At 35.3% G+C, this 23,331-nt stretch overlaps 1 protein-coding gene across 7 annotated transcripts in view; it reads right to left on the bottom strand.

The window, feature by feature from the left end:
- Positions 1-23,331, bottom strand: part of RYR2 (ryanodine receptor 2) — a 726,974-nt gene that overhangs the window by 352,772 nt on the left and 350,871 nt on the right. For all 7 annotated transcript variants that reach the window (XM_041747478.1, XM_041747480.1, XM_041747481.1 and 4 more), the window contains 4 exons: positions 12,716-12,880; positions 7,538-7,659; positions 3,701-3,884; positions 1,211-1,346 (listed from right to left, as the gene is read on the bottom strand). In XM_041747478.1, the coding sequence (XP_041603412.1) occupies positions 1,211-1,346; positions 3,701-3,884; positions 7,538-7,659; positions 12,716-12,880 (607 nt within the window). The remainder of the gene's footprint in view (positions 1-1,210; positions 1,347-3,700; positions 3,885-7,537; positions 7,660-12,715; positions 12,881-23,331) is intronic.

Raw genomic sequence — 23,331 nt, 5'->3', positions numbered from 1 at the left:
AATTCTGGAAAAGGCAGGAGTATGAAAATATCACCGAAGTACGGACAGGACACTCAGAAATGGGTATGGCTAGAGAAAGGGGAAAGCCAGTGCCAAGGCCCAGGCTGGAAGAGTTTGCCGGGGCTTCACATACCAGGCAAAGCAAGTTAAACTTCCCCTTCTGAAATGGTGGGAAAATGTGAGAAATTTCTAAATGGAAGACAGGTGCAGTCACAGTGTCCAGATGAATCTGGAGATGAATCTGGGATTTGGGAACTGAGGGCAAGTGAAAAGAGAGGTCATTCTCCGCGGGTCTCATGTTTTTGCACGTCTTGTGACAGAGCCAGTGCAAGCCTTTCTTTTGGGTCAGCCTTTCAAGGATGTTTGTAGCAAGCAGCCTTGGAAGAGGGAGATGGTATCTTTATCCAAAGCAAAAGGGCAGGCAGGCTTATTTCCAGGTAATTGATTTGGACTCCCAAATCTTTTGAGGCCACCTCACAAGCTTGCAAGTTCCTAGTTCCTGACAAGAGACAAGTAAAAGCTACTGGAATAGTCCAGGCCAAAACTAATAAGGATGTATGCTTGCATACAGTCAACTGGAATGCGGCACAAACCACAAGCATTTTTAAATTAACAGCAAGCGCACCTAAAAGATGCAAATGCAAATCTCAAAAAGACTACAGAAGGAGGATGGAGAGGGTCCCTGACAAGATCCTTGTGATGGAGAAAGAGGAGTCTTGTAGGAGTCACTTGAGAACATAAAGAAGGGCAGCCCTGGTGGCGCAGCGGTTTGGCGCCGCCTGCAGCCTGGGGTGTGATCCTGGAGACCTGGGATCAAGTCCCACATCGGGATCCCTGCATGGAGCCTGCTTCTCCCTCTCCCTTTGCCTGTGTCTCTGCCTCTCTCTCTGTGTCAATAAATAAATAACATCTAAAAAAAAAAGAGAGAGAACATAAAGAAAAATACTTCATGCATATTCACACAGAGTCCCTTCACCCACAAAATCACACCCTCGCTAACTCCCCTCCATAAACCAAAGACTGATCTACTGCCCTCGCCACAGTGCACACTCAGAGATAGATGCAAGTACTAAACGTCACTTGGCTTTAGGCACAATAGTAAACACCAAAAGCCTCAATTAAGAAGCAAGTCATAAAACTGCAGTAATTGCTATGGGATCATTTTAAAGAGACATGAATCAATTGCCTTAAAAATCATCATACTTCTTACCTAGCAACTCATAGAGAGAATTCAAAATCGACTTCCAGGACTCGCCTGCTTCTCTCCCAGCAACATCAGCAAAGTGTGCCGCGCTGCTGTACACATGCAGCCTGTCTATACACTCGAGCACGAGGTTGATCATTCCCTGGAATGTTAATAAAAATTACCATCAGAAACTGTGAATCTGCTCATAGACAAGAAATGCACAGTTGATTAAAAAAAAAAAAAAGCCTGGCTTAAGGTAAGACTGTTAATTGTTAGGAAAATTGAGGTCATTTAGTTAAACGACAGGAAGAAACACACTTGCATGTAAAATAAAATTTTCTTGACATAACTCAAGTGGTTTTTAAATTTGGAGGACTATTCTCAAATGCAAGCAGAAGAACAATGCAAAAATATGTGCTTTATACTTATATTTGCAAGTAGATTAATGAATCAATCACAACTGTATATCTTACCATGAGTAAATGAAGAGGTTCAGAGTATGCAACCCCAAGATATGCCTCTTTGGCATAGGATTATTTTGAACTGAAGGCTATTGAGAAAAAGCACAAGAAAAATTCTCTGCCCTTTACCTCCACCAGGAGGGGCAAGAGATGCTTAATTACAACAAACAAGACCCTGGCACTCATCAGCCCAGAGGCTTCACAGAGGAATGCACATAACAAACTTTACTAACTCATCCTTATGAGTTTCCCAGATATTTGCTGTTCCACAACTTGCTGCCCCTAGAAGATCAAAATTCCTTTCTTTTGTCTTTTCACCTTTCTACACATTTACTGTCCTTTTGTTAAGATGCTGTGTAAGTCCAAGTTCTAACCACGCCTCTGAGTTGCTCATCACTGAGTGCTCCCGTGGTTATGCATGACTCACAAGTTAATAAATATCCTCTTGTTTTCTTATATCTGTCTTTTGTCACTCCAACCTGCAGGATCTCAAGCTATGAACCTAAGAGGAGTAGAGGAAACAGATTTCTCTTCCTTCCCTATAAAAGCATAGGACCTAAGAATCCTTGTTGTTAGGGCAGGCATCATCATGATCATGACTATCATCATAATTTTTAATATTAAACTTAAGATCTAATGAAAGAAGAAAAAGCTCATGAAAAGAGATATTTGAAACAAATAAAAAATGCATTATAGAGCTTTGTAAGATGCTGTCTACACTTGAAATTATGCTTTTATTATTATTACTAGATTAAGGTTGCCAAAATGAGGCCAAGCACATGAAAGGAGGAGCTAGTAGGAATTGACCAATCAAGAGAACCTGTTTCTCACATTGTTCTAAGAGGCACCAGGGACATAAGCACATTTCTAGGTCCCCATCCATGTTGTCTTACATGAGAAATTGGGGGAAAAAATCCAAATCAATATCTCAAACTTTCACAGCCCAGTGTTTCATTGTAGTTTTTCTAGGTACAAAATGAATGCAGCATAGACTAACATTTTGGCATACACCAAACGAAAAGGTCCCAACAAACTACTCCACGTTGTTACTGGCTCATGTTGACCAGCCCTGTGCTTTCATACCACTACAGTCTCTAAACACATTAGTTTTATTTTTTTATACACACAGTAAAAAGCCTTCAAAAATTAATGTTAATTTCAAATAATTTGATGGAAAATTAGGAAACAGTTTTAAAACCAGAAGAATGTAGAGTTAGGGATTCTGCGCACTCAGCAATATTCTCTAACTTTTTTTCTTAGATACTTTTACAAAGGTACTTTTACTCAGAAACACTCATTATTCCACATACAGGAAGCACTGTATGAAGAATGGGAACACCTGCTAAGCTGGCCTGATTTGCCAGCTCCCCTCTGACCTCCTATCACTGCAATTCCTGAATAGATGGTACTAAATCTGACACTCGTTTTAGGATCCTTAGACATAACCCTCAGTCCTTCTGTTAGTATGTCCATAAAACACGGCACTTGAGCTCTTTTTTAACCAGAATGTGCATGAAATAAAATCACACACAAAAACTGAACACATGTGAAAGCAGTGAGTAGAGCTGCTCCGCCCTCAGAGAGCAGAGAGCCCGCAGCTCTGCCCTGGGCGGCCTTCCCTCCCCTGGGTAGCTTCCCTCCCAGTGTAAAACTCCCTGTGGACCCTCAGGCACATCCAAGGGGCCTCGAGAACCTGCTGAACAGTCTACAAATCTTCTTGCTTGTCAAAGCCTGTATTCATTTAGACACTTTAAGAGGCTGTGTTTATATAACAAACAGGAAGCAAAGTGCAGAGCAGTGAACGATCAGTATAAAGGCCCAGCAAACCAAAATAGAACGTCCTTTGCCAGGGGAGTGAAGACTTCCGTTTTTCTAAACTAGCACTCCCCACTCCCCAACAGAGAAAGAAAGATAATTGCAGGATTCCTGTAAGCCCGGTTCTCAGGCCATAGTTTACCTGCTCAGAGTGCAAACCTGTCAGAGCGCATCCCCCCAGAGCAGCTGTTTTCCTGAGATGGTGGCATGAAAGAAATGAAGGCTGGTGGAAGCTCACCTCTTCCTGGAAGAGGTTTTGCCGGTTCTTGAGAGCTCGCAATCTGTTCTGCTTGTCTTCATGCTCCAAGTGCTCATCCGGGGGGTGGAAGTAGCCAATCAAGTCTTGCAGACTTAGACTCACAGACTCTATAGGGAGGTCCACAGTGGAGGCCCTCACTTTCTTGCTGAGCGCATCGAGGCCCCTAAATAAACGGCAAACATTTTTCTATATCAGCGATCCCCAATCTTATTATTTTTTTAGACCACAGAGGATTTAAGGCTTTACTCTCTCTCCCTGCACCACTGTAAAAGGAACCCATGAGCCAGGTGCTCATTTCCCTCAAACAGCAATAATTAATATATTCAAATGAGAAATTCTTGATTTTGTCAAGTATATATGATGCTATATTAAAACCACCAATATGAAGACAGACACATCTAGACATAAACTTGAAAGCCCTCAAGAACCAATTCCTAAAAAAATAAAAATAAAAAGAACCAATTCCTAAAAAGCCAATGGTCTCAATATTTAGGAACCACTTGATTTTCATTTTAAATCATTATATTCACTTCAAGGATTAAGATCAGCTTCCCAGATTTATGATTCTGACTTCACTTGTTCTGTTTTTTTTTTGTTTTGTTTTGTTTTTGGAGACGGAAGTGTTAACTCCTACACTATCAGTGACCCTCACTGCCATTCTGAAAATTCCTGCCTGTTTAAAAGTACATTCCAATGATGTTTATTTTAAATTTTTCTTATTAATTGGAAAATAATATATTAAAATGCTTTTATCTGAAAAAAAGTATTTATAATTGGACTAAGAAACATCGTGTTGTGTTTTCTTTGAAGAAAAACATTACTGGCATGTCAATGTGTTAATTTGTTAAGCTTTCTGAGATTCTGAGTTTTAGAATTCATAGCTCTGAATGTATCTGGAAAGAACTTTAAAATCTGGTATTTGTAAATCAAAATCATTTCAAAATAAGAAGTTTATTAAAAAGCACACAACAGACACCATAAAAGGATGGGAGAATGCATATACTATGGATGATACAGTAATACTCATATTAGTTATGACAAAATTTAATGCATAAAATATTATACTTCCTTTCCTGGCCTCTGCATCAGCAAAATTATGTGGCAATATTTTATTCCAAAGAAATGTTCCTGGTTAATTATATGTTCTAGAATTTACATTTTGTTTTGTTTTTGTTTTTGTTTTTTTTTTTAGAATTTACATTTTGAAAACAGTAAGGGCCTCATTAGTGACAATAAGCTTATCTTTGAATTTACATTGCTCACAAATATAATTTAACATGTATCATCAATTACATAGAGATGACAAATAATGTTGAAATAGTTGACTTTAGCCTCATAAACAGCAGAAATAGGAAAACTATACAACTCTTCTAAAGTTTTGGCTGGCAATTTCATATCAATTACAATAGAATTTATCTATTGCCTAGTTTTATCATCTCTGTTTTTCTCTGCCCAAAAAGTAATAGAAATGACTTTTCAGGAGAAAATGATTTCTCTCCTATTACAATGAAAACTTACATGCAATGAAATATTTCTGTTCTAAACATTTTATCCTATTACACTTCAGTTAAACGATAAATATATTTATAGTAAAGTCAAATTCAACTCTCCTCATACTGAAGTGAATGAAATTCAAGTGATTCAAATGTAGTATCTACATTTTTTAAAGATTTATTTATTTACTGAGATAGAGAGAAATCAAGTATGCATGCCCAGCACCCATCAGTGTGAGCAGCCAGTGAGATGAGGGGCAGGGGAGGGCAAGCAGACTCTGTGTTCAGCATGAGCCCAGCAAACCCCTCCATCCCATGACCTCAATATCATGACCCAAGCCAAACCAACTGAAGACACTTAACCAATTGAGCCACCCAGGTGCCCCATCAAATATAGTATCCATATTTTTAAATGTAAAAAGAAATAATAAGAAACATCACTTTTTAGGTTATTAAGCTGAATATATCTATCAGCAATGTAACCATTCAATTACTTTCTAGAAGTCTCTTGTCAAATACTATCCAAGACCCCCCAAATTGTTAAGTTTTACAACTTCTATCTCCTTTAAAGACATTCACCATCTTAATTTATCAAGAACAAAAAAAAATGAAGACAAAAACTAACTGAGGAAAACCAAAGGTGGTAGAATCACACTATATCTGAGCAAAAATTAAAGCCACAAATTTTCTATATTTTGCACTTTGAAGATTAAACAATATTACAACCAAATAGATTCCTCCCTAACATAATTTACTTTCAGAAAGTAAACACAAATGCAAACACACACACACACATTTCCACCATCACCACCACAAGTAACCCTGACCAGGCAGAAACCAGAAGGGTCACAGGAAATACCCTATGGGGGTGCCTGAGTGGCTCAGTCACTTAAGTGTCTGACTCTTGCTTTTGGCTCAGGTCATGAGCTCAGGGTTCTGAGACTAAGCCCAGCGTCAGGCTCTGTGCTCATTGCAGGATCTGCTTAGTATTCTCTTCCCGTCCCTCTGGCTCTCCCCATCCAAGTCTACACTCCCTTTCTCTCTCTCTCTCTCTCAAATAAATAAAATCTTAAAAGAAAACGCAAATAAAGAAAACTAAATTACCTTGTCGTTCACCCTAAGTAAGAAACAGAAGTCTGCCTATGCATTTTTTTTTTAATTAGGCTCTTAATAGTAAATAGCTCTACATTAATAAAAAAAATACTTAAAAATAATCTACTTTTAAAAACATATAGGTGCCAATATTATAAAGACATAGAGATTTTAAGGAATTTTAGTGCTTTCATTAATATTACAGAAGGATCAAATTATTTTACTTAAAATAACATACCCTTTATAATATTCTATAATTATGTAAAATGTTTCAAAGTTTCTAAGATATATTGAAGAACTATATTAATTCAGGAACTCCGTTCAATAAATACTAATGAGCAGGTATGTAAAACTCACATATATAAAAAATATATGAACAAGATGAATTAAATAGGTAAATCACTAAGAAAAATAAATCTGGTCAACAAACATGAATTACAACTATTTTCACAATTCCTGAATAAATTCAACTTAAAAAATTATTATGAATACATACATACATAGGTATATACATACAAACACATAGACACATAATTTTCATTTCCATCAAATTGGCAAGTTTAAAGAGATATAGGATTTATCCATCACAAGCCAGAGTGTGTATTGGTATAATGTTACCAGAAAACATTTTGACCTCAAGCTTGATTTAGTTTGTAGATATGCAACTGTTTTCCATTATGAGGTAGGAAAACTTAGTTACTACAAGAATCATTTTTAAATACATTCCAAGGTGCACCCGGGTGGATCAGTTGCTTGTGTTCAACTCTTGATTCCAGTTCAGGTCATGATTTCAGGGTTGTGAAATCAAACCCTGAATTGGTCTCTGCACTGAGTATGGAGCCTGCTTAAGATTCTCTCTCTCCCTCTTCCTCTGTCCCTCCAATCAATCAATCAATAAATATTCAAAACTCACAAAGCATCTAGGTTTCATCACCCTCAATGTGAAAGGAAATTTAAATAGGTCCAGCTCAAGGGTGTTTTATAAAATAATCCTGAACTACAGCTATGAATTACAAGTTACACACACAATTTCTAAAAATCACATTCCCTTTTTAAAAGTTTATTTATATGAAAGACATAAAAATCATCTATCATTTTCAAATGTGTACTGCCAACCTACCAAATTATATAGGTTTACCACCATAGTATATTTTAGAATTGTGTATTTGTAAATCTAATAAGGAAATTGAAATAAAATGTCAAACTACTACTACAGCAAAATAAAACATACCTTATAAATCTATTGAAAAGGAAAACTGTGCTCCGAATGACTCGTGCAGTCCGTGATTCTTCATGCTGAGATCTGGATAAATTTAAGCCATCATCCATGTGACCTTCATGATGCATAATAGCCTGTACAAACACAGAATTAACACCATTACTTCCATCATCTTCTTTCTTTTTATTAAGATTTATGTTTATTTATTTGACAGAGAGAGCACACAAGCAGGGGGAGCAGCAGGCAGAGGGAGATGGAGGCACAGGGAAAGGGACAATCAGGCTTCCTGCTGACCCAGGATCTTGGGATCATGACCTGAGCCAAAGGCAGATGCTTAATTGACTGAGCCACCCAGGCACCCCCACCATCTCCTTTCTAAATGGGTGTTAAGAAGATGTGAACTCCAAAGGTAAGCCATAACAATAAATAGAATCAAAAGGCAGGGACAAGGGGCAATAAGCTGATGTGTACATTTAAAATAATACGCACAGGTCTCTTACAAACCAGTCATTTAATATATTCATTGGGTTCTTCTCTCAAAGAATTCACCAGTAAATGAGTTGAACAAAACAGACACCAGAATATTCTCATATATCTATGTTCAATGACTGAACCACAATCTAAGCAAACTCTGAACAAAGCAATAAAGGAAAACATTGCATTGGTATGCCAGTTAGACAGCAGTTCTGAACACACACTGAGTAATAAGTACCTATCAGTGTTTCTAAGGCATCTAAGTTCCTTAAAAAATGCACTTTTATCTTATTCATTCTTTTGTTAGACTTTATGCTTTTGAACTTTTTATGAAAGTAATAATATAAGTGTAGAAATCTTCGGTGAACAGCTAAATGAATTTCACAAAGTGAATGCACCATGTAATCAACACCTCAATCCAGACAGAGAACATTATAGAACCTTAAGATACCCCTAGGGCTCCCTTACTGTTCCCCATCCTCTATACTGCTCCCCACATTCCTGACTCTACACAGAGAAAGTCCATTGTGCTCTACACATAAATGGGACTATGTGTATCTAGCTTCCTTCACTCAGTGCCTGTAGCAAGACATTTCAGCACATGTAAGCAGGGGCACTGAACTAAAATTAGTAACTAGAACCAAAATTATACACTATCTGAAAAGCAGTGTAAAGAGAAACTCCTCAGACCAAAATCAATGAGACAGAGCTACATCCATATTCAAAAGCAATTCTTCATTGTCTTAAATGTCTTCATCGACAAAGAAAAAAATGATTAAAATGAAGGAACATATTATTCATTGTAAGACAAAAAAAGAAAAATAGAGTGGAGAAGTGGAATTCATAAAGATAAAAAGAGGAACTAATGAACTAAAAACCAAGTACTAAAAAGGATGGATAAACCAAGATTTGATTCTTTGAGAAGACAAATAAAATAAATAAACCTTTCACAAGCCAGGCTAAAGATAAAATTTTAAAAAGAAGAAAAAAAAAACCCAGAATAAGATATAAGACACAAAAGACAGCAAAATTGTAGCACTGTCATAAATCAATATTATATATAACTCAATGGCAAAATAATGTAAATTAATATCCCAGAGGAAATGGATGGCTTCCTAGCAAATCAAGAATCAAATAAAGTAGAAAATTTGATGAGACTGGCTTATTTAGAAGATACTAGAAAGGGAAGTGTAAGAGTTAATATATAAAAGATCCTAGGTTTACATGTGAGTTCTAATGAATCTTCAAAGAACAGAGATTCTTTTCATGGTAAACTGGTCCTGATCAGAGGTCAGCAAACTATGCCATTTTTGAGTACAGTCTGTGAGCTTTAAGTGAATTTTACATTTTAAATGGTTAAAAAAGACTCAAAAAATGTATTTTGTGACATATGAAAATTTCATGAAATTCCAATATCCCTAACAAACAAAAATTAATTTTATCTCTGAATATACATGTAATAATCCTAAGAAAATGTGAATAAGATCTAGTAATATTTCAAAAGCATAATAGACTATGGCCAAATAGGGTTTTGTCTATGCCTTTAAGGATTCTTCAATATCATAATGTCCATTACCTTATTTATCAACAAATTGAAGGCCATTAAAACATGATTTATAATTTCTTTAATTGATAAAAATTCAGCAAAAATTACTAAGTTTTTAAGAAGCCTTAAAAAACAGGAGTAGCAGGATATAACTTACATATATGAACTATTTCAATTACCTGTAGGATGCAAGAAGGTATAAATTCTGTGAAACAGGAGTGAAGGTTTCACAGAAGGAGTGAAGGTTCAGTAAGAAAATGCCTGAGATGAATAATCAGAACAATGAAAAATGGAACGTTGACATAAAAAGTGACTGAGGGTGAAATCATGAAAAATTACAAGAAAAGTACAATTTCAAAGACACTGAGAGAACTTGAGAATAGCACCAAACACAACAAAATGAGTGATCTGGAGGACAATCTGGGAAGCAAGATCTGGAAATAAGGAAGAAAGATAAGAATACAGAACAAGGACAGCCAATATGGAGAAGCGGAACGAGCTTATTTCCCGAGAAAGAAACTAAAAAACTGAAGGAAAACATGTCCTTTCCTTTCTGTCCTTCCCCCTTAGACTGTGAAATGAACCTACTCTAACCTCTGTCTTCTGAGGACCTCAAAAAGCAGCTTGAATCCTTTGGTTCCAAATAACCATAACTTGGGACAAAAGTCAAAGGCATTTTGCTGAATGGAAGAAGCTTTATACCAAAGAGTGGTGCTACATAGTTTCCTTTATATGAAGTTCTGCACCAGACAAAACTAACCTATGGTGGGAAAATGTTACAGAAGCAGTTGCGCCTGGGGAAGAAGGGGCAGGAAGATGAGCTGGACAGGAACGCTGGGCGACTATTCTGCTGAAATGGAACTTTCTCCTGCCACATCATCCATCACTTGTGTGGATCACATAATCTTTTGGCATTTCAGTGTACACATCATCACTTATGTGAATCACATAATCTTTTGGCATTTCAGTGTATTTAGATACTACCTTTAAAAATTCCACATAGGTAACAGCAATAATTTAGCAGAACATGGCAAGGATGCAGAACTGTAAATGAAACAAGCATAAAAAAGCACTGAAAACGCTGAAGGTGAAGGATAGATACACCAGGGCTCAGCATACTATTTTGTTTCCTTGGCATATATTTGAATTTCCCATCATAAAACGTTAAATTCAGCTAAGCTCAGTCATAGGAAATAATAAATGGTTTACAATACTGAATACAAACAAACACATTTAAATTTATAAGCCTAGATCAAAGACCTCAAAGACAAGTGATCATCTCTTCACAAAGATTATGTGGGTCTGCAGGAGAGCTGTCCCTGGCTGTCCACCCAAAGCTCTAAGATAGTAGAGTGATGCATTAAGACAACTCCCTCAAAGGAGAATCAGCCTCCAACCTCACTAAAATCAGTGCTGGTCACTCCAAAGAGATCACAATAAAACACAATTAAACAATCCATGCTGAAAATAAAGATTTCTGCCCCACTATAGTCTTTCCAACATTTAGAGAAGTAATAGTTGTCTTGTTTTTTGGTTCTGTGCACTGTGCTACATGTTGGCGTAAAATTTATTACTATATATTTGCCCTTAAAGAAGCTCACAAATGGTGGGTAGCAGGGGGAGACATCAAAGGAGGGAGGAAGGAAGGTAGGAGAGAAAGAGGAGAAAGGTAGCCTAGTAAGTGAAATAGCACAGGACCTCAAATAAAACTTAATTAAGTCATACACGAATATTATGAGAACACAAAGGAGGACATAGAAAATAAGCTGAGACATTCAGAAGAAGTTTTCAAATTATCTTTAAACTTCACCTCTGGGGGCACCTGGGTGGCTCAGTCGGCTAGGCATCTGCCTTTGGCTCAGGTCATGATCTCAGGGTCCTAGGATTAGGTTCCCTGCTCAGCGGAGAGTGTGCTTCTCCCTCTCCTTCTGCACTGCCTCCCATCATGCACACTCTCTCTCTAATAAATAAAATCTTAAAAATATATATAAAAACTTAACCTCTGGAGGACAGGTAGAAATTGGGTGGAGAAAAAAAGTTTTAAAGGGCATTCCAAACAGAGGAAAGAGTGCAGTTGACCCCTGAATAACACAGGTTTAAACTACACAGGGCACTCACATGTGGATTTTTTTTTTCAAAATATACTGTATAGTACTATACATGTATTTTCTCTTCTGATCTTCTTAATATTTTCTTTTCTCTCGCTTACTTTATTGTAAGAATACAGTATATAATGCATGTAGCATACAAAATATGTGTTAATTGTTTATGTTTTCAGTGAAGCTTCCCATCAGCAGTAGGCTATTAGTAAAGTTTTGGAAGGAGACAAAAGTTAAACATAGATTTTGACTGCGTTGGGGCACCACAGTTGTTGAACACAGTTTCCACTGTGTATGCAAAAGCACAGAAATGTAGAACCCATATTGTGTTTGTTGGCTTTTTACTGAACTATAATTGACCAGCATACCATATTAATTTCATGTGTACGAAATGAACAGCAACCTACTAGATGTTAGAAGATATTTGCAAATCATGTATCTGATAAGGGATTAATATCCTATATAAATAAAGAATTCACAGAAGTCAATAACAACAAAAATATTATCTGATCTCAGAATGGGCAGATGATCTAAATAGATATTTTTTTCAAAGCCAAATTTTTGTAAGTAAAAGTAATGTAGTCCAAGTGGTGGGCTGGGAAAACCAAAGATACTGTCTAGAGATTGGACAAAGAATAAGAGAACGGGGCACAGATGAGGTAAGAGGCAGGTCAGGAAGGGTATCATATCACTATCCAGAAGTATAGCACCTGCTTTGAAAGCAACAGTTTCTCAGTGGAAGACTTAGCAGCTGGGCTGCATGAACTCTCCTGCATTCTAGAAACATATCCCTAGCAGAAGCAAGGAGAACAAAATGAAGTAGGTAGACTAGGATAGGATCCAGAAAAGAGTATACTTCTGGGCTTAATATTTAAAGCTGTGTTGTAATATACAGCATTGTTTACCTCACAAAAACCAGAGAGATTACTATGGTGAGATTTGACCTTTTTGCATGTAAATAATGAAGTTTAGCAGGTGGCTCAAATTGTTAGCTATTTCTTTTTGTCTTGGCATTTGTGTTTTTTGTTATAAAAAATGGCTACTATGAATTGTGTTCTTACATAATCTTACCTTACGTTGTATGGATCCCATTCTCACTGATTTTACATCCACAGACTGGTAGGTAAGCCATAGGCCTGTATTTATATGTTGTATATAGCATACTGAGTCTCCATATTTTATTTCAGATGTCCCCATGCCATCTACTTCTTTTCTCACACCCACATCCAATTTTTCCTAGAGGAGAAAAAGGAAAAAAAGATAAGCAAAAGTTCTAAAAACAGTAGTTTATATTGAAAGAACTTTGCCTTTTTGTAAATATGCTCCTTGAAGAATTCAGCCCTCTGACATCCTTTAAAATAATAATGGTTTGGCATCTGCCTTCGGCCCAGGGTATGATCCTGGAGACCCGGGATCGAGTCCACATCGCGTTCCTTGCATGGAGCCCGCTTCTCCCTCTGCCTGTGTCTCTGCCCCTCTCTCTCTCTCTCTGTTTCTCTCATGAATAAATGAACAAAATCTTTAAAAAATAATAAAATAAAAAATAAAATAATAATGGTCAAGTACTCAATTGCACTACTGAGGATTTACCCCAAAGATACAGAAGCAGTGAGGCAGCAGGACACCTGCACCCCGATGTTCATAGCAGCAATGTCCACAATAGCCAAACTGTGGAAGGAGCCTCGGTGTCCATCGAAAGATGATGGATAAAGATGTGGTCTATGTATACAATGGAATATTCCTCAGCCATTAGAAATGACAAATACCCACCATTTGCTTCGATGTGGATGGAACTGGAGGGTATTATGCTGAGTGAAATAAGTCAATCAGAGAAGGACAAACATTATATGGTCTCATTCATTTGGAGAATATAAGAAATAGTGAAGGGAATAAAGGGGAAAGGAGAGAAAATGAGTGGGAAATATCAGTGAGGATGACAGAACATGAGAGACTCCTAACTGGGAAACAAACAAGTGGTAGTGGAAGGGGAGGTGGGAAGAGGGTGGGGTAACTGGGTGACAGGCACTGAGGGGGGCACTTGACGGGATGAGCACTGGGTGATATGCTATATGTTGGCAAACTGAACTCCAATAAAAAAATTTTTTTTAAGTACTCTATTCCAGCAGTTCAAATGATACTGAAAATCACAGTGGGAAATTATAAAGATAAATAAACTACCTTGAATTATTCATACTGGTATAAAATTATTTTGGCCATAACATAAAATTTTATATTGCTTCATGGCAAACTCCAAACCAGACATCTTAAAATTAGTAGCTCAGACTTCATATTCTTTCCAGATTTTTTTTCCATTATTGGTGATTAAGAGCATAGGTTTAGGGAAACAGAAAATCCACTTTTGAGTTCAATCTCTGCCTCTGATTACTTCTGTGACCTTAAGACGATTTAATTAAACCTTTTAAGCCTTAGGTTTCTCACTTGTAAATAAAGCTAACAAAAGTATCTTGCCTGTAGTATCAGAAAAAATGGATAATGCATGTAAAGTTTTCAGCTGGGTGCCTGGGATAAAATGAACACTTACATACATTTTCATGATTCTGACCATGAATATGGGGTGTTGGCAATGTTGATGGTGATGTTACTAAGGACGGTAATAATAGTGATAATTTCTTTTGAACTGATCAAAGCGATAATTCAGTTTCCACAACTACAACTTCCAATGTGGACTATGGAAATATTCGTTCCCTGTAGGAGCTTACTAGTTAAGCTCCCCGGGCTAGGAACAATGAATCAATCATCTGACATCAACAAGATATACTTATTTTAATGCTTCTTCCTTTAATGTGTTCTTTCAGTTTTCCCTCCCACGCTGAATTCTAGTCTTCAGGCCCCATGATAGCTTGAAATTCTATATAGTTCTTAAAAAAAAAAGAAAAAAAATCCAATATTCTTTTTGCTTCTGTACCTCTTTTTTGCGGTTTCTTATTCTTCTCCGTGGTCTTTCATTGTTAAATTTAATTTAAATCTCACCTGTGTCTTTCCTTATTTGGCTTTTGTAATAGTTACACAAGTGTTTTTGAAGTTTTGTTTGGAGTAATAATTACACAATTAGTTGGAAATTACTAATAGTTACACAAATGTTTTTGAAGATTAGATTGCAGTAAACCTTATGTTGTTATTCAAAAAGGAGTAATTCAAGGAAAACAAAATTTTGGTATATTTTGTTCTTGTCATTTGCATGTTGTACTAAATAACTGATAACTCTAAAATGACTATGAACATTCCAACATTTGAAAACTAAAGTGAATTGAAATTTTTAATATAGAAGGTCAAGTTCATACAAGGAAATGAATACAATTATAAGTTGATTTAACCATTATGCAAATAACCTGGGACACTCTTCTAAGAATCTTCCATAAAACAGATAATTAAGCCTTTCCAACTTCATTCTATCAAACAAGATAAACTACTAATACACTTACACCAAACCTATCAATGGGAAAATTAAATTCCAGGGGAAAATATAACAATGTAATTATCTCCTCTGAATAAAACAATGAGCCTCTAACATTCTTACTTTTTGTTTTTCCTTTATCCAAAGGAATTAGTTGGTAGTCTATTTATAGAGTTTGGATTGTGCTTTGCGAAGCCACAATTCCTCATTGTAAAGTTATGCTTTGTCTGGCTTTTATGAAGTAGTCCACATTACTCTCTGGTTAGAAGTTTTAATCATGACATTTCCTGAAGACTGTTTTAGTAACAATCTCTGATCCTCAGGTCAGGGAAAAACTGCCAAAGTAACATTAGAAAAAAAAGTAGTGTGATTATTTACTGTATGAAAGAATAAAGGCCATTCATGTTTCCTTCTTTTATTTCCTGTCATTTTCTGTAAGTCAGGTTTAGGAGTAGAGAAATTCAGGTGAGAATAATCTAGATGCTTTGAACAACTATAAGCCTAAACATAAACATGAGTCAAGAATGTGACAGCTACTAAAATTAGCCCGTATTACTAGAAATACAGTGTCCAAATCAGGCAAGTAATAGTTTTACTAATACTCTGTATTAGCTACTCTTTATCAAAATCAGCAGCCTTTATAGTTTTGGTATCACTTTTTGACTTTTTTTCATCCTTCTTTTATTCTTTTGGGGTTTTTTCATTCTTTTATTCTTTTGTTTCTGTTTTTGTTTTATTTAGTCTGGCTTTAGGAAATGACAGAGTACAGTAGTTAAGTTGGATCATAGATAACAATTATAAAATTTAGAAAAAAAACTCTCCAGAATCTATCTGAAGATCATTGAAAGGGACCAAAAGCAGGGAGAAATTGGAGAATATTTTTCTCTCTAAAGGAAAACAGTACCGAAGTGATATTTTTAAAAGCTGCCTTTGGCTGTCGGGCATGCCCTGCCTATTTGTCGGCCTACAGCTCAGGCAAAAGAAATCTGCTGCTTTACTGGCTTGAGATATCAGAGCACACACTTGAGGGCTCAAAAAGCAGCCAGAACATTAGATGAGCTAAATCCCAGGCCAAAAAAAAATTATCTGCAAAGTCTGCTTATAAAATTTACCCAAATTCTTGCTGAACACTAAACTATGTCCTGCAGAATGAGAGATGAAAGCTAAAATAAGTAAGCAGAAATACAAGCAACTGCCCACTACAAAAAGAGAGAACAAAGCTGGAGGTTCAATCCAACAGGGTGAACTGCCTGCTGAAACCAAAATACTCTTTAGAAAAAAAAAAAAAGTCCCACAAAATTCAGAGTCTCTATAATGTATCATTTCTAATATGCAGTATATACTGTCAAAAACAAGTAGACATGAAAAACAAGAAAAAGTGACCTATACTAAATTAAAAAAACAAAACCAAATGTGACCCATACCAAAGAAAAAGTAGTAACAGGTAACAGAAATGACACAGAGATAGCCCTTACAATTAGCAGAGAAGGACTTTAAAGCAACTATTACAAATATAAAAAACATTCAAGGACATAAAGGAAAACATATGCATAATGAATAAACTGATGGGAATCTCAGTTGAGAAACTATATAAAATGAAATGTAATAGCAAAACAGAAACAAAAATTGAAATATAAAATTAATTGGATCAGCTTAACATCAGATTGAAACTACAGACTAAGGAGTCAAGGAAGTTGAAAGCAGATCAATAGAAATTTTCCAGTCTCAAAATCAGATTTTTTTAAAAGATTTATTTATTTATTTATTTATTTATTTATTTATTTATTTATTTACCGAGAGTGCATGTGTGCATTTACATGTGGTGGGGAGCAGATGCATAGGGAGAGACAATCCCAAGCAGACTCTGTGTTGAGTGCAGAGCATGACACGGGGCTCAATCCCACAACCTGAGACCATAACTTGAGGCAAAATCAAGAATTGGACCCTTAATCAACTGCACCACACAGGTGTCCCCAAGAGCAGATTGCTTTTCAAAGTGCTGTGACATAATAAACACTTAGCCATTAAAAAGAAACTTTCCTCAAAAGACATATAATATTTAATTCCCATACCTCCTCCATTTAATTGAGGACATGTTTAGATCCTCATTATTTTAGCACTTACTAACATCCATAAATTCTTAAATAGTTGAATTACCCATCCTATAAGAATAATCTTGAGATTTGAGAACCATAAAAATGCTCAAAAAAGAAAGAACTCTCTTTGACACAGTCTAGAGTTCCTGAAAAGACTTGTATTTTTACTATTAGATGATTTTCTGGATAAACATGTTCTCTTTTGATTCATGGACAACCACAGCATGCTATTCTTCAACTATGAAAGAAATGCTAGCATTTTACTGAAATTGTCTTCTTTCTTATTTGACTATAAATTATTTTTCCAAGGGCAAGAATCATATGCCTGGTTCCTTTACCTCAATGGCCCATCTACCTAGAAGCAGAATGGTACCTGCAAATAACAGATTCTTAATGAAGATTTACTAAGTAAATAAATTTTTGGAAGAAAATCACCTACCTCATCAGATTTCCCACAAAAAATATACTTATAAACTACTCCCAATCCTAACATTCAAATAATTCCACTTATGAATGTTTAGAAAATCTAATTTCCTAAACAATATCAAAATGGTTCTAGAAGTAAAAAAGATCAGCATGAAAAACATTAAGTGGTTATTTTGGCACTGGGCATACCAAACTGGCCTATAAAGCCAAAATTATTTCTGATAACTGTCTGTATTAAGTGATACATAGGCATTAGATATACCAAATGAAGCTCATTTAAGACATGGGGCAGGGGGCAGAGGGAGAAAGAGAATGTTTCTCTTTCAGTTTCCACACCTAGCATGGAGCCCACGTGGGGCTCGATCTCATGACCTCAACATCATGACCTGATCCAAAATCAAGAGTCAGACACTTAACCAGCTGAGCTACCCAGGCACCTTGAGGCTCATTAACATTTTTAAAGTAGTCATATAGGATTATGTTTTTATTATATGGATAAGGTAGTTCAGAGAGATTCATCTAGCATTAATTGAAATCATCCTTAAATCCTTCCAGATTATTCTGTAAAGTTGGCAGATAGGAAGGGGGAGGGAAAGGCCTTTATTCTTAAAGGATGAAGTGTTTTTGTAATAGCCAGTTCTCCTTAGGACAAATAATATTTAAAGTTAGGAAAATTAAAACGTCAAATTTCTTTTTGGCTTCATTATGGTGCCACACTCAAACACAAGATAGTTGCTCACTGAGAACTGGGAGTGTAAAAATGCAAAAGGGTCAGAGAAATTACTGGAACAGATAGGCCAGGCCAAGCTTTGCCCATCCAAAGCAAGACTATAAAAAATACATAATTTTCTTGACCCCTGTTGTTCAGAAATCTCATGAGGGGACACTCTGGTGTGTGGGTTTGTAGAGAGAAGGGCTTTAAAAAAAACTGCTTGTTCTGGAAGGGTCTTTGAGGAGCTTCCATAGCAGCAGTGAAACAAGATCAAAGTGCCTTAGGGAAAGCCTTGTGTAGTCCCTGCCCCCTGAACATGGGTTGGGCCAAGGAATTGGATGGGACAGCACTCATGATTAGATTACATTACATGTCAAAGGTGAAAAAATCTTGGGGATGTAATTACGGTCCGTATTCAGTTGACTGTGAGCCAATAACCTGGATGAGTGAAAGTTAATCAGGTGAGCTCTTTAAAGAGGGCTTAGGTTTTCCCTGAGCTCAGAGACTGCAAGCAGCTAGTGTCCACGGGGTTCTACCCTAATTATGATCTTTCTTTCCAGCCATTTGCATGATGAACTCCAGGTTTACCTAACCAGCCTTCACAATCTCATAAGGAAAATCCACATAATAAAAATCCCTTAAAAAAAATCCCTTAATATAAACATATCTCATGCTGGTTCTGCTTCTCTGGTTGAACTTTGATACATCTTGTCTTAACCACAGAAGAGTTCAGTGAGCTCAGCTCATTCTTGGGCTGACTGCCACTAAGAAGGATCAGCAAAAAAACTGTAACTGAATTTCTGTATCTTCTATAACCCACAGTTGGCATTATTTTCTATCAACATCCCTTGAGAAAGGGGGACTGAAAAAATTTATTTTAATTCTGACTAAACACAAAATCCATCTCCATTGATGACTTTGTATAACTATTTTGATAAGAAAAAATACTCAAAATCTCCACTTTGCTTTTATTTTTTAGATATCTAATCAATCACTAAATAACCATAATAGTCAGATGATCATAGGTGAGCAACATCTTTTCTATCTGCCATTATCATTATTATTATTAAATATTTAATTTTCTTATTAAAGAGGGTTTTAGTTTTAGTATTTATATCCAAAGTCTGGAACTGCCACATAGCTAATCCAAGCTTCAGTCTCTCATCTGCATAATGAAGATTAAAAATAGTATCTAAGCTCCAAAGGCTTGATCAAGGATTAAACAAGATAATGCACATAGGATGCTTAGCACATTCCTTGGCATATAATAAGCTGTTAGCTGTTATACTTATTTTCATTGTGTGAATGTGTACATTTTAAAACATCTTAAACATTTTTTAACCAAAAATTTTAAAAATTCCAAATAAAAATGACATACTAAGAACTATGTCGTGAAAATGTTTTGTTCTATGTCTACTGTATGATATGATCCATAATTCCTGTCATCTCAATGGCAGTCTTTTTTTTTTTTCCAATGGCAGTCTTATTTGAGGTTGATATTTCATCCTTTCAGTAGCAGAAGGTTTTTGTTCAGGGTGTGTGGGAAAGAGAAAACTGGAGGGAAACCTACAGGGGAATATTTTAGTGGGTATTAAGCTAAAGAAAAATTATATCTTGCGGGGGAGAAACTGAAGAATACTTGGCCTAAGAAAATCTATACAAATCAAACTGAATTTTTCATTATGTCAAATGTTTTTAGTGGAAGACCAACATAATCACCTTGTAATATACACGTGTATCAAATCATCACATTGTATACTTTATAGTGACACAATATTATATATAATTATATCTCAACAAAGCTGGATAAAAGAAATCACTGGTTATATTATGAACTACTTTCCACTTTATTCTGTGTATTCTGAAAATATATAATTATCAACAATTGTTGAGTCTTCTGTCAAATATGAATTTGACATTGGGTATTGAGTGCTCATCTTAGTGTCAAAGATATCCCAATGACAATAAGAAAAAAATTGCTCCTTATATTAACTAGTAGAATGACTTTTTAAAGCCACTTTCACTTATAATTTTATGAAAGAATAATCTTAATGATTTGCTAAATTTTAAGAATATACTTTCAAAGAGGTCTCAACTGTCACAGATAAGGGACTGTAAATTTAAGTACAAACAATTTTTACTTCAGAATTTCCAAAACCATACCCTAAATCTAAGATAAAAGTTGATATTTTCAACTGACCTAGAAAGTTCAATTTTTTATCAATAGTTAATACTTGATTTGCAATACAATATTATATCAATCAATAGTCATTTATTAGTTATATACTCAAAATACACTAAAAATCAAAGAAATGCTTTACAAAAAGAAATCTTTGCCTTCTAGAAACTGAAGTACTCATTATTCTTATTGGAAACTATTGGAATATAAATGGAATATATTGGAATGTAAATGTTTAAAATGTACACATTCACACAATGAAAATAAGTATAATAGCTAACAGATTATATGCCAAGGAATGTGCTAAGCATCCTATGTGCATTATCTTGTTTAATCCTTGATCAAGCCTTTGGAGCTTAGATACTATTTTTAATCTTCATTATGCAGATGACAGACTGAAGCTTGGATGAGTTATGTGGCAGTTCCAGACTTTGGATATAAATACTAAAACTAACTAACTATTGGAAGTACTCATTATTTTTATTGGAAACTAACATAATAAAATATGTAAAGATATGACAAGCATTTTTAACCTGTCAAAAGCACTAAAGAAAAAAAAAGCATCTTTAAGTGAATAGATATACATAATATATACATATACACACACCTTTAAGTGAACTCAACATTTATTTCAAAGACCAGTGTCCATGATCAAATATCGTAATTAAAAAAGGGATCAGAGAATCTATTCACACTATTTTCTCTAAAATCTTGACAATATAAGAACATCTTATTTTAAAAATATAGAATTTCATCTATAATTAGATACTTTCATTCTGTTTCAGTTGTTTCTAAGTTCAATGCTTCTTTGTTATGTAACTGCAGAAAACAACTTTCATCGTAGATTTTAATTTTAATAATTAGCCCTTTTTAAATATCAAAAAATGTATATATTTGCCAATAACCTAAATACACACACATACACACAATATATTTGCTCCTGAGTAAGGGAATATAATTTTCTCCTTGCTACATTATTTAATTCCCTTTAAAATTCTTCTATGACTATTATACATAATAAAAAAGCAATTTTTGAAAGAAATGATAGAGTTACTATTTCTATAGCATAGAAAGAATGTTATTATCTAATCTGCCAGTGATCTTAAAATGAAAATTCCGTGATTGTAGAAATAAAATATTTTCCTAGCTTTTTTCTCTACCTTCAGTACTCTCAACCATGTTATCATATATAATTATCACGGTGAATTTAAAAAGTGGAGTATAGGACGGTGAATTATTAACTACTTTCATATTAGAATGATTTAATAGGAGATTAGCTTCAGAGAAATCGAATAATTTGTTAAGAAGTACCATTGGGATCCTTGTTCTCTATTAGTGTAATCTATGACAATACAAAGTTGCCAAAATCCAGAAACAGAATCCTTGAGCACAGAAGAAAGATCTAGCTAGTAAAACGTTTTGAAATGCTAGCTATACTCTAATACTGACAGAAAATTAGCAGACATATTTGGAGGAAAATGTTTCAAAAGGTACTATTTTTTTGAGTACTTCCATTTCTAAACATCCATCAAAAAAAAAGTGCATAAAACCTATGCCCAAGAATGTCAATGCAATGATTGTTTTCTTCTTTAACTGATGTTTTATTGTTGCAAAAGAAATATGGCTATTGTTGTAACAAGCAAAATAGTCCAGAGATTTGTTTTTTAAAACTTAAATAAAAAATTTCCCCTACACTTAGTCTCATATGCCTTCCATCTGATCTTCTAAAGTACTCAAAATTAAAAGACTACTGTAGATCCTTCTACATATATCATATAATCATATACAAACACACAAGAATTTATTTTTAAGTAAAAAAATAAGTTTTTAAAACTATATTACAATCTACCTTTTAAAAAAATCCAATAGTATTACAATGGATATCTTTCAAGATCAGTATATTCTGAGGGCTAATACCAACTTAGCTACCAACTATATATGTTGACTATCTGAGTCTTTTCCTATTTTTTTTGCCATGATAAAGAATGATGAAGTTAGCTTGCACAGGTTTTATTTTATATCAGTAAAACAACCTCCCTTCATTAAGAAAAATTAAACTGTTAGCTCAGTGGCTATATGTACACAAGAAAGTTTAAAAATATGTTAATATACATTTCTCTTTTATATTTCCAATATCTGTTTGAATAACTTAGCCCGTTTTGCCACATGCATCCATTTACCTCCTGGAGAATCAAAATCGCTATAGAAAGAATAAAAGGAGAAAGATAGCATCAATATTCAGATTTCTATAGCAACAGGATTTTTGGAGGCTACTGGAATATGGTTGTTACAGATATAATGAAAACAGAAAGATGAACTCAGTATTCAGATTTCTACAGCAAAAGGGAATTTTTGCCTGGCAGCCTATAGACAAGCGGGGTGGTATTTCAGTTGTGTGAGGCCCTGCAAGGTGAAGGGCACATCTCCACGGCACATCTCCAGACTCCTGTGGCAGCCAGACAAGGGAGTTGGGGGGATGAGTAAACTAGTCGGTTCAGGGTTCCAAGCCTGCAGCTGAGCTGTAGTTCTTTAAACCGATCCTGGACAGGCAGTTTGGGGCAGAGATAACCTCCTGTCCAATGGCTCTTCTATGCTCCCAGCCCAGTGACTTGGACAAATGACTCATCCCTTCTGTCCTTGGTTCTCCCACCTGGGTGTCCTGATACTCAGTGATATCAGTTACAGAGAGTGCTCAGCTCTGTTGGCAGACTTACAAGAGGTAGAAATGCAGCAATTATTGAATTATTAATAAATATTAATACTAATATTAATACTATATCATTTTATTTGGTACATGGACCTGATAATTGTTACATCCTCAGTGAATTGCACTCTTTGATATCATGAAGTACTTTTGTT

Source organism: Vulpes lagopus, chromosome 3 (genome assembly GCF_018345385.1).
Source record: "Vulpes lagopus strain Blue_001 chromosome 3, ASM1834538v1, whole genome shotgun sequence".
Taxonomy (NCBI): Eukaryota; Metazoa; Chordata; class Mammalia; order Carnivora; family Canidae; genus Vulpes; species Vulpes lagopus.
This window is presented reverse-complemented; position numbering and strand designations above follow the sequence as displayed.